At 36.1% G+C, this 13,287-nt stretch overlaps 1 protein-coding gene across 1 annotated transcript in view; it reads left to right on the top strand.

The window, feature by feature from the left end:
* Window positions 1-10,105: 10,105 nt before the first annotated feature.
* C6 (complement component 6) overlaps window positions 10,106-13,287 on the top strand; it is a 137,997-nt gene continuing 134,815 nt past the window's right edge. The window contains exon 1 of the mRNA XM_011966369.1: window positions 10,106-10,398. Within this exon, the coding sequence (XP_011821759.1) occupies window positions 10,392-10,398 (7 nt within the window). The 5' untranslated portion in view covers window positions 10,106-10,391. The remainder of the gene's footprint in view (window positions 10,399-13,287) is intronic.

Genomic DNA, 13,287 nt, shown 5'->3' with positions numbered 1-13,287 from the left:
AAATATATAAAAATAATATAATAAGATAGTATCAGGATACCCATCCTCTGGCGATTTACCATGTAATTTGAGAAATACATCGTGTAAAAGAAACAATGCCTGTATGTATTGTACAAATGCCAAGAAAAGGCAGAAATAGAATAGTTCATGGGAAAAGCAATGACTTGCCTTCCTTTCTGAAGTCTCAGGAATTTCAGAATATACACCAATGAGTTTTCATGGCTGCATATAAGATTTTTATACTGGCAATCACTATGAGGCTGTCTCAAAAATTCCATCCTATTTGGGGTAATTTATCTGTGCTCATAGTAACAGATAAGATGTTATATAAATGCTGAACAACTTCAGAAAAGTGGAAATATGACAAGTGTAGTCTCTCAGGAAGGTCTTCAAAATTCAACTGCTGAACTTCAATGTACAAAAAACCTGCAACTCCAGAATTATAGAATGTGTCATTTACTCAGAAAAATAAAGCCTGGACTTTAGTATACTTAAAAAAAAAAAAAAAGTTGCGTTAATACAGGCCAGTTACGTCTAAAATAAAAATGTGATTCAGGAATGTATTTTGTTGTTGTTGTCATTTTGTTTTAACACAGGAAAATGTCTCTCCAGGTTCTAATTTTCACTTACACTACCCTCAGATCGTTTAGCACAATGGACAGCACAGCAGCTCTTAAGGCCATTAACCAGCTGGTATCTTGGACTAAACAGAAGACATTTTGAGATGTTTCAACTTTTTTTTTTAAGATCTGCAAATATCATTACTGTTTTATTTTATTTAACTGTGAGGAAACTTACCCTTGATCATGTCAAATGATGAACATACTGGGAAAGTCATGTTTGGTTCAATTTGTCTGTCCTGTTATGCTAACACAATTTCCTTAATTACCAATTGCATGTGAGTTAATTTTCATTTTAAAATACATGTTGTAGCAAACAGACTGTAGATGTCATTTTTAAAATCCAGAAGATTTCAGAATTGCGGTTTAGTAATCAGTATCTTACAGGTTCAATTCCCTCCCAATGGTCTTTTTAAAAGTGAGTAACTTTTGACTAGCCAAACTGTTAAAGGCTAACAAACCCTGATGAGTTAGAAGTTTGGAATAGTGTGTGCACTGGTGCACCCTGGTGGTAAGCAAAGGGCAGTCAGACTCCACGGACTTGGCTAATATATCAACTAGGGAAAGCAGCTCCGTGGTTTCAAGTGCCATTATATCTCAGCCAGTAATAAACAAATAAAACTCAACTCTGATCTTCCTCAGAGGACATTCTTTCGTTGTTGTTGTTGTTGTTTTCCTTCCTTTGGTCATTGCTCATTGCTTAATTTTTTCCCCCTTTTTCAAATTTCTTCTTCTAAACTGTATTGGAAAAGAAGCAAAGATTTCTACTGTTGCTCTAAAGTCAAGAACTGGTTTTCTCAAAGATTTTAGACCTTGGATCCTTTGAAGGGTGGAGGTGATATGACAATAGGCAGCGGGTCTCAAGCAACTTTTGGACCCCCTCAAAGATACCTGCTGCTCCCATGATTACTTGTTACACCCGTTCTTCCTGCTCTTCAGTATCACCAGAAAAAAGAGAATCCAAGGACAGCTGTGGATAAGGCATCAACAACTATCCCATCAACAAGAAATGTCTTGTTATATTTTAGGCATTTGTTCTACTAGATACGCAACCATAGCCTACATGAAGCACCCTCCAGAACCACAGTCTGAAGATCCCAAGGGTAGGAAAATCACAATGCAAAACCTAGCTTACTTCACTCCAACTTTTCCCAGCCTCATGCTACACTATTTTCCTTAAAAAACTGAAGTTTTCTGAGGTACCATGTCCCATATTTCAATATATGAACACTACTTAGACTAAAGTGAGGACTTGCTGAGTTTTATTGGTTTGTTTTGGTTTTTGTTTTTAAATTAGAGATGAGATCTCACTATGTTGCCCAGGCTGGTCTTAAACTCCTGGCCTCAAGCAAACCATTACACCAAGCAGCCCTTGCTGAGTTTTAAGTAGATTAAGTCAATGGAACATTACCAGCATTAGCTGTGATCATTGATAAAAGAGAAAGCAACATATCTCAGAAGAATGGAGAGCTCAAATCATTCTTCAAATTAGGAGGACTTGAGTGGAAGAAAGGAAAGGCCAGCCCATCATAACATACTTAGAGAGAGGTGGCCCATTTGAACGTGCTTTGAATTTCCTCATCCTTGCAGCCATTCCCCATTACCTCAGTCAATAGGAAATCATCAGTATACATTATACTTTATTTGCCTTATTTCACAGACACTCCATGTAGACTCAGAGATCCTAATGGTAGTGTCTGGATTCTCACATCAGCTTACCTGAGAAGCATCGTTTCTGAAGTCAGAAATAACTGTCAGAGCCAATAGATGAAACCAAGTCCCCATCTGGCTGATGTCTCTGCTACCTTTGGCCTGTCTAATCTCACACCCTTCCCCCAGATATGATCTTCCGCTTATGGATGTTTTAACAGCTCTGCCTCGCTCTAATTTTTACTCTGATCCCATGGTTCTTCATTTCTGCCTTTCTCAGCATGTCAGTTCCATTTTCCTATCCACAGACTCAGCAAGGCTATAGCACTTCTGCTGCCCACTTGCTTGTGGTCCTGGCTTGCCATGACTCCAGAACTGATCTCATGCCTACATAACCATTCAATTCAGTATACTGTATGGCCAGGCACAGTCATTGACCTCATCTATAAGGCAAATGCCCAAAAAGGAGAAACTGCTTGATCACATTCAAGCCAAAAGACGGACTAGCTGCAGGCCAGGTCTAATCAGTGGGAAGTGGTGGTGGGCATGCTACCCACTTAGTAGGCCCCGTAGGGAGCACTGGGTAAACATTAATTGACTGTTGGTTCATAGCATGCATTCTTCACTGTTTGCCCTCAGCCCACAACTGTTGTAGTCCATTATTTATCTCTTATTATTCCCCTGCCCTCCTGTCAATCCTTTGCTATATTCACAGTGGAAGTTTCGCCATTTTCGCCTTACTTTTTCATGCTTTTACAGATGTCATTCTCTCTGCCTGAAATGCCTCTATTGTTTTTTTGTCTGCAAAATTTATGTTGCAAGACCCAACTTTACCTTCTGTGGGATAACTTCCCCTACTGTTGTAGGCACTAAGTTCCCATTCACTTTTGCACTTACTTCAATTTTAGAATTATTTTACCCTTATTGTACCCAGTGACTTCAATTTTAGACTTATTTTACACTTATTGTACCCTGTGGACACTGGGTATTAATATATTTTTCTTCTGTAATAGAATTCACGTTCTTTGATGTACATGTCTATCACTTGTTAATCATATTCTTTTTTTCTAGTGCCTATGACTGTATCAGGAATTCAGGGACTCAATAAAGATTACCTGAAAGAATCCACACATAAGTGAGTGAGGAGTTTAAAATGAAAATGGAAATATTAAATCAAGGATAAGGAAAAGGGGAAGAAAGGCACTGAAACAACTTACAACAGTCATTCTTTCAGGATTCTTCTGGCTAAATAAATGCGTGTACTAAGATAAATTTTACTGCTTCAATTGGCTTCTCTATAAAAGGTAGGGCTCATTTATGGGGAAAGAAATTGATACTGTAGCTTATACACCATAAATCACATTAAAATTAACTTCCTTTCTATAACATAAAGAAGCTAGCTATGGCTTTTCTTAATGCTGATATCCTGGACATATTCTTAACATAGCAAAACTTGAAATTAGCATTATTAGATCTTTCTAACTTGTATTCATTTGTGATAAGAGTAGGGAGTCAGCAAAATTTTACATTTAGAAAATTAGAATTATTTTCTAATTTCCTAATTTAGAAAAATAGAAAAGTAAAATTATATACTTGTTCAATAAAGAAGTGTTCCAGTTATTTATTGTTTCATAATAAACTACCCCAAAACTAAGTGATCTAAAATAATAATCTTTTATTATATCTCAAGATTTTATCTGACTTCAATTCAAGCAGGACTCAGCTGTATAATTCTTCTGCTGCTTGCGGTACTGACTGTGGTCACTTTGTGATATTTATCTAGATGAGCTGTTCTGGAGGATTCGAGACAGCTTTCTTCGCATTCCAAGAGCCAGGGTGGGGGTGGCTGGAAGTTTGGTCTAAGATGGGCCCCTCTCTCTCCATGTAGTCTAAATACCTCTTCAGCACTGAAGTTGAACTTTATACATGGTGGCTCTGGCCTCCAAGAGACCAACGTGAAAGCTGTTATACTCCCAAAGGTCGGGACCAGAACTGATATAGCGTCAGCACTCTACTGGTTAAAGCAGTGGCAGGGTGGGATTCAAGGATGTGGTGGAATAAGCTTCATCTCTTGGTGAGGGAATAGCACCTAATACAGGCACAGGAGAAAGAAAGGCAGCTATCTTGGGACGGCTACCACAGAGATATAATTTTATTACTTTTAAGAACATAAGAGTAATTTGATTCATGTTTCAATCTATCAATAGTTACTGAATGTTTCTTGTGTGCCTTAGTCTCTGCTCAGAGTCCTGCCTTAAAGTCCTTAGAAGGCCTATTTTTATAAGTAAATGTTATTACTGATGATACTTTTTAGAAAACGTCACAATTTGGCCTTAAGAAGAAGTCAACCGTCTCTGCATCGGGTATCAGAAGAGGGAGAAGTTTCATTCTAGCTATGTGTGTAACTTTGACTAGTTTAGCAGATATTTTCAGGTTTCTGTTTCTTTATCTGTAAAATTTATTTAACTACTCTTTATTTAGTAAACACTCTATATCTTTCTGGTGTAAGCACTGATGACACAAAGAAACATAGACGATGTCCTCAAAGGCTTTCAAGGAAGGAACACATTCACAAATAATCATGATATACAGTGATGTGTTGAACACTGAAGGTTTCTTTCATATCTGAAGTGATGTGACTCTATAAGTTTTAATTAGCTCGTAAATAATTCGTATTTACATGAATGTCTTTGAAGAACTTATTAATATTTTCTTAAGAATTTAAAATATGCATCCATACAACTTGTTTATATTATTACTTTGACCACATTTTAATCTGTTCTTAACCAGTCATAAAACTCTGAAACTGAAAGTGACTAAGAAGATAAGATATTCAACCCTTTCTTTCATGGACAAGGAATCTGGGACACAAAGAGGCTAAGGGACTTGTTTACATTACATGGCAGGCCAGGCCAGCATGTTCTTCATCTCACAGATCTACCTGCCAATGAAGATGTTTTGGTCCAGCATCTCTTTGCCCACTGAAGTGCTAAAACCCGGAGCCCTGTAAGTATTATTGTACTTTGTTTATCTTCTCCAAAATTCCTGTGCTATTTTAATGAAGAGAACGTCTTAATCTCTCTGCTTCACAAATTTTGGAAATTAGGCTGTGACATGTTGACATAACTTCTTTGGTCATGGAAAAAAGTCCCTAATTATATACACACTAAGCATACCACCACAAATTCTAATTCTATTTGTCCTGTAATTCCTAACTGGACATTAGCATAGAAAACACAATTGTTCACAAGCATAACAATGTCTTCATTACTCAAACCACAGTATTATCTTTATTTTTTAACACCCATAACCAACAGGACATGTACTAGAGACATGGTTTCTATGAGCTTTCTTTTCTTTCTCTGAACTTTCAGGGAGAAATATAGATTTCCAAAATATTGGTACCGGGAGGAATCCTTATGAGATTAAAGTCATTCTCTTCCAAAGGAAAGGAATGCTAGTGCTTGCCATATATCAAGGAACAGTTTCCAATCCTTCTGTGCCTCTTATTTATAAGGACGTTTTCTTCTCGAGTGATTCACTTGGTCTACAAAGGTATGCCCTGGATAATAGGTAAACATTCCACTTCTCTTTAAAAAGTAAGACAAAGGAGTGACATTTCCATTTTTGCTTAAATAATTTATTGCTAATATCAAAATTGTTTGCTCTAAAAATTCCTTGAGCCATTGTTTTCTGCCCACAGACGCTTTCCTCATATTTTTCCAAATCAAGGAATTGTTGATATTATATTTTAGTAACAAATATTTGTGCAAACCAGATCTTCCTTTAATTTCAGCCAAGACTAGTGTAGACATGCTGTAAACCAAAGCAAAAACTCGTGGGGGATAGCCACTCATTGCAGCAGTTGTGACTACATTTGTGCTTAGTGGTTGCATATGTGGTCGTTTTGTTATTTCTCTTTATTTAGGTCTAAGAAACCATTACATCTTCCTAAGTCGTCGTCTTTTGTTCATTCTTCTTTCTGAACATTTAACTCATCTTACCATGATCTTTCTGACATCTTCTTTCTTACAAGTATCAGTACAAATCTATTAAGAGATAGAACAATATTTAGGCATCACAAATGTTTATAGGATAAAAACAAATCATCTAAGAGAAGGAGTAAATATTTCACTTTTATTCTCTATGTACTGATGGTATATAGACATAGCTTGACTGTGCATTTTGAGTTAGATAGAAAACATTTTATTATTTAAAACATAGGATCCCAGTAAGTAGAGCTGATCTCTTTTGACCTAATCATGAAGAAAACTTCTGCATGTTTTAAAAAATATCCTGATTCTGACACTTAGACACAAATGCTCTTGGATGAAACCTGGCCATTGGGGCACAAACCCCTGAGGCTCTCACTCACTCTTGTCGGTGAGATTTGCCAATATTTCCCTCTGTTACTAATGTAGCCTAAAGTCATATTTTTAAGACAGGTTTTAAAAATTAAGCAAAAAGCTAGCCTCAAGAACATAGACAAACAGAGGTCAGACTTATCCTTTCGACAGGCTGAGAAATCTCCATTTGGTTGTGTCAGTAGGCTTAATGAAAAGACAGCAATTAAAGAAATCAAACATTGCAGTTTGGCCAGAGGAGGCAATATAGGCACCAGCACATTAGCCAACTTTTAGGCCTTACTAGGATAGAATTACACATGTTCTAATGACTTGGTTTAGTTCAACCTATGATAGGCACTTCCTGACAAATAATCAGAGTCTGTGCCCCTGAACCATCAATCTCATCCTGCTTTTCGGCTTTATCTAGGAGCCTAAAGTTTACTGTAACATCTTGGTTGCATCCTACTCTTCCACAGTAACATGAGGAAAAACAGAACTATCCCAATCTTTAGGTTTCAGGAGATAAATAACATAGAACAGTTCTCTTGGCTCTTTTCTTAAATAACTTTTCTTGCTGGCTCCAACTCCAATCCCATCCCCAGTACCTCAATGCCAGCCCAGGGAAGTCAGGACCATGTCACTCTGGGTCCTGTCTTCTGTCCACTATGCTCTTCATAGTATACATGGATAATATGAAAAGCTTTGAATGCTGTTCTTTTTCTATTATCTGGTCCCTAGCACAGCTGTGGTACCTCATTGGACTCTGGCCTAATGGTTTTTATGGAGTCAGATAATTATTCACAGGACTTATCTTCATTGAACACATGCTGGGGAGAAAAATAATAGCAGGATACAGGAAACATTATCTGCTTCAGATTCAAAATTGGCTTTCAACTATTTGATTCTGGTTCATGTTATGAAAGAGGAATAAATAGTTTGCTTTCTGTTGCTATTAATGCTTTTGCTGAACCCTATCCCATAACTTCACAATCATACATCAGAAAAAGCAGGTATTTCATGCTACTTATGGGTGATGGGGATGGAAATAGAACCATCTATTAATATATTGCATCCGTTGGTCCTTATTGAGACCAATGGCACCTATTTGTGCCATGATATTGAGGGAGGAGAGTACAGTCTATATTTGAGCTTAAGTGCTCTGGTTCCAGTGACCTCTATGAAAACATAAGAATGTTACCTAGACAGGGAGACACACACACCAACCTACTGATGCTCCCAAAGAATACTTTAACAGGTTTTGTTAATATTGGGTAGCCTGAATCTAAAGCCATAAAGAGAAGCAAGATTGTTGGACAGAGGAGGAAACCAGGAAAGATTTCTAAGCAGGTCAGATATTATATGTTGTAAAAATAAGGACACTATACACTCAGCAGCTGTCATACACATTCTGAGTGCCAAGACAATATTTAGGGAGAAACAACTGAGAGGTCTAGGAGGAGGGGAACTCCAGACAAAGTTGAGAGTGATGGTGGCGAGGAGAGATAAGGTAAGATGGGACCAAAAGCAAATCTTGGCTGAAGCTTAACCTTGTCTGATCTTGAATTTTGAGGAAATCAAATGACTTTAGCAAGGAGTAGACATTGTTCAAATAAATTACTTGAAATTTGTATTTACAGTTTTTAAAAAGTCAAATAATCTTAAAAACAGCAAACATCTTTCACCCAATGTACCTTAAGTTTTGATTCATCCTTCTCACATGGAATAGTGAACTATCTATCAGCCTATAAATTACCTGCACGTGGTCACTTGTTCTATTGGTCACTGCAAAAACTGTAAATGTTGGGGAACCAATTCCATGAGATGGCCATGGCTTATTTCCAAGTTTGGTCACTTTACACCCTTGTAAATGACATCATGCTTCAATTCAATCTCAATTACAAAAACAAAGACAAAAAAATTATCCAGTCGTATACTCATATTACAATAGCTTTCTTCCTTAGGTTGTAGCAAAGATAAAAACACTTTAGTCAAAATAAAAAAGTAAAACTAGTTATTTTACCACCTGATATACGTATGAGTAAAGAATCAAGTACGTTGAAAATCCCTCCGTTTGAAGGAATGCTTTTCAGATAGTGGGTAAAGCTAATTTGTTTTGCAGCCATCACCTTGTATTGGATGTTGAAACATATTACCTAGTTAATTACATCTCTTCATAATATGATAATGTTTGTTTGCACACTGACTCCAAACAGCAGTCACGTATGAAGTTTGTCATAACCAAATGGATTACAGTACACAGAAAAGCAAAATTTCTAATAATCTCAATTTTTCTAAGTCAAAGAATGCCTCTCCATGTTTTCTAAGAATGGAAACAAAAGAGAAGGTTGAATGGAAACAAAAGAAAAGGTTGAATTTCACCCCAAAATTGGGAAATCAGTTATACAAGCCCTATCCATACAGATGTACACAGGCAAAAAATGAAACTCTTAAGATATCTTTTGAGTTATCCCAGAAGACACAAACTTCCTGCTCACTATGCACACCTAGAGGACCTCAAAGAAGAAGAAATAGTGAAATAAAAAGTCCTTTCTGTGGAGGCAGGAAGGAGGAAGCAGCACGTGCAATGAAAAGGCACAATGGTTTCAGGTGTTAAATTTCTCCTTGATCCTCATACCACAATAAAAATCTGAGCTCTTGCTGCATTTCAAATTACTTCAAGCAGTGTCTACCATCTTGGAGTGTGACTGTAGCCTTTACAAATTGTTTGCTATGGTTTCATCCCTCTTTATTTTATCTGTTCATTTTTCCTGTCCTCCCTGCCCACCTTAATTCTCAATTCCAGGTTTGTGGAACATACTTTAGGAAAAGTGTATTTTGAGAGTAAAGAAGAAACGAAAGAAGGAAGGAAAGAAGGGAAAGAGACAGAAAAAAAAAAAAGAAAAAGACGAAAAAAGAAAAAAGAGAAAGAATTTTCTTGCTCACTTATATATACACAGGATTTTTTTTTTTTTTGCCAGCAGTTTATCCTCCAAAGGAATGTGTCTTGCTTATCATATAATTCAGTATATTTTATTCAATAGAATTTTTAAATTAATTTTTTGTGTTTTCTAAAAACCTGTCAAAAACATAGAATTTGAAAGTATTTTGAATGCAGAAAAAAATCACCACATTCTGATGTAGTGACATTGCTACTCAAAAAAAGAAAATCAATCTCATGAAAAATGAAGTGAAAGATAATAATAATTTTGGATTGATAAGTGACAATTAAATAAGTTTTAAACTACGGTTTATATTTGAAAATTTTAATTGTAAGATTGATTTTAAATATTTGAGATGCAACCCCAATCTTTCTGAATTTGTAATTTTTTAAAATTGAAATAGAAAGTTTTTGCAATGTTTAATTTGTGTGAAAAAGTTCTAAAAGATAAAAATAAGCAGGAGATGGGGGTAGGAAGATAAAACAGAACAACACAGTTGTATCTGGATTTGCATTGAGTCTCTATTGCAATTTCGTTTAAAAAAGAAACTAAAATGTAGAGATTCTCAATCCGTTTTATCATACATAGGAGTTTCTCCCCAAAATATACTCGTCTCTCTTAATTTTGTATGTCTTCAACATAACATGTATTAAATTTTATTCTGAAACTGAGTCTTAAAAACTGAAATGCTTTTAAAGAGAAATGTTTCTAGCTTGAATATTTCAGCATATAATAAGATTCCTGCTGAGAGCTCATAATAAGAAATATGAAACTAGTTGCTCTGGACTTGGAATTTGATGTGATGAAGTATCTGCTGGTATTTCTTCAAGTCATAGATGCATAGTAAGTTTTCTACTTTTTTCGTCTTTTTTTTTTAATTGGTGGGCATGCATATGAGGTTGGTGCTTCTTGAAATGGCTGGTTAAAAGATTTCCAGATGAAAGTTTACAAAGGCAGTAGTTTAGTTTTATAGGATATGGTTTTGGGTACATTTGTGATGGTACTTTTTATGATATGTGATTGCTGTGTGACAATGTCTTTGTGAAGTCAGTGGAGATTTCACATTTGGAAAACAAACCTTTGTATAGTATCTTGTCATTACTAATTGAAGTGTAATTTTGTCAAATCTAACTTGTTCATGTTTTCATTTTCATTCATGCTGTTTCTCCTTACTCACAGTATCCATCTGTAGGACTGGTGTGTTTAAGACTAGGGAAGTTGCAGTTTGTTTGTTTGTTTGTTTGTGTGTTTGTGTGTTTGTTTATTTTGAGACAGAGTTTCTCTCTTGTTGCCCACGCTGGAGTGCAACGGTGCCATCTCAGCTTACCACAACCTCCACCTCCCAGGTTCAAGCGATTCTCCTGCCTCAGCCTCCTGAGTAGCTGAAATTTACAGGCATGCACCACCATGCCCAGCTAATTTCTGTGTGTGTGTTTTTTGTACAGATGGGGTTTCTCCATGTTGCTCAGGCTGATCTCGAACTCCCGACCTCAGGTGATCCACCTGCCTCAGTCTCCCAAAGTGCTGGGATTACAGGCATGAGCCACCGCACCAGCAGTTGCAGCATTTTGTTTGTTTGTTTTGGGGGGTTTATTTGTTTGTTTGTTTTTACTGAACAATTCTGGATTTACTGAAGAGAAGGGATCTGAAAGCACTAATTACAGGTCTTGATATAATGTGTTTGAAATTCTGTGCCTCCAATATTTGCAATATGTCCTTTTTCTGAAGAAAGTTATGTGACTGAGTCACAAAGCTGGCGTATGTGTGTGTGTGGTGTGTGTGTGTGTTTGTGGTGTGTGTGTGTTTGTGATGTGTGTGTGTGTGTTCAAGTTACTACTTCATTTGCCTAGGCAAATGAAAATTTAAAAAATAATCAGCTTGTGTTTTATACTTTATAATAGCCTTGTAGTGGATGAAAAGCAAAATATTCATCTGAATTACTTTTGAGGAAAAAAATTAAACTATAGGAAGCTTTGACTGCAACTCATGAATAACCTAGAAATCATTATCCATAACTGGATAATAAGCAGATACATTGAATAAAATAGTTCTTTCTCTTCAGAGGTGTTTAGATTTCCAGCTGAGAGTGGATTTTTCTCTACAGGACATTTGCAAATGTGCGGGGATAGCCCCAGGCTTTTAGTGGGTTCAGACCAGATGTATCAAATAATCCTCAATTTCTATGAGACATTCTGGTTTAAGGAAGAATTGACACATCATAATGCCAATAGCAGCCCTATTGAAAGCTGATGGTGTCCGTATTCTTAATAGGTACGACATATGGGAGATATTAGGAAAACATAATGGATAATTTTATTCTTTTTAAGTGCAGCCTCAGGCCAATAACGTGAACTAATTAGGGAACAGAAACCTCCACTTCCTAAAATTAGAGTTAAGGACCACTTGTAAGCAATTGGTAATTTAAATTTGCAGTATTTGTGCCAACCGGTTTATTGGATTTTTGTAAAGTGGTAATGTGCTGAAAACAGTTTAAATCTTGTTGCAGGAAAATAGTGCTATTATCTCAGAAAACAAAAGATTATTTTTTGTAATTTCAAGGGCTCAAATTTGGAACAACTATGCTGTTTTTAATGGCATTGGACCAGACCTAAAAAATAGAATTTAAAATTGATATTAACATTGTCAAGAGCCTGGACATCATTGCTTATATTAACAATGAAATAAAATACAAGAGATTCTAGAAACCCATATACATTCACCAAGGAATGCAAAGTAAAATAAGCCACGTGTTTAGTTCACACTTTGCCAGTTATTTTTACTCTTTGCTTCTCCATTAAGAAGAACTAAGGTTAGATTTATATCTTTTTTATAATTTCATTAAACATTTGATTTAATCATTTTGAATTTGAATAAGTAAATGTTTTCAAGTACATTAGAGCAAGATCCCCTAAAGGCAACACCCATTTATTACATTCTCTTTTTTAAAGCTTTTAAAATGAAACTTCTCATCTGTGACAGTGACCCAGAGTCCAGTTCATTATTAGTGAACTTAAAATCCATAAGCATGTTAGTTGGTCTCACTGTATATGTATGTGTCATATGGTTTGGCTCTGTGTCCCCACCCAAATCTCACCTTGAATTGTAATCCTCATAATCCCCACATGTCAAGGGTGGGACCAGATAAAGGTAATTGGATAATGGGGTAGTTCCCCAATGCTGTTCTCGTGATAATAAGTGAATCTCATGAGATCTCATGCTTTTATAAGTGTCTGGCATTTCCTCTGCTTGCACTCATTCTCTTTCCTGCCACCCTGTGAAGAGGTGCTTTCCACCATGATTAGAAGTTTCCTGAGTCTTCCCTAGTTATGTGATACTGTGATTCAGTTAAACCTCTTTTCTTTATAAATTATCCAGTCTCAGGTATTTCTTCATAGCAGCGTGAGAATCTCTAATACAACACATATAGATATGGTTACTTTCATTCAACAGGTCTTTCCCTCTAAGACCTGTTCAATATAAGTAAATTCTTTGAGAGCTTTCAAAAATATTTTTTTGCACCCAGACAGCATTAAAACACTTAAAGGACTGGGTTCCAAGGTCTGACATTTAGAAAAGGGCAGGTCGGCCTTCTAGTTTGAAGTTTTTATTATTAATATATAACCTTCTTATTTTCATTCAATGTGGTTGTCTCATATTTCAGCTAATAAAATCATTAAACAAAATCATGGAATTACTACAGTATAGAGACTTCAGCCAAAAAAAAAAAAAAAA

Source organism: Mandrillus leucophaeus, unplaced genomic scaffold, assembly GCF_000951045.1.
Source record: "Mandrillus leucophaeus isolate KB7577 unplaced genomic scaffold, Mleu.le_1.0 Scaffold119, whole genome shotgun sequence".
NCBI classification, from domain to species: domain Eukaryota; kingdom Metazoa; phylum Chordata; class Mammalia; order Primates; family Cercopithecidae; genus Mandrillus; species Mandrillus leucophaeus.
This window is presented reverse-complemented; position numbering and strand designations above follow the sequence as displayed.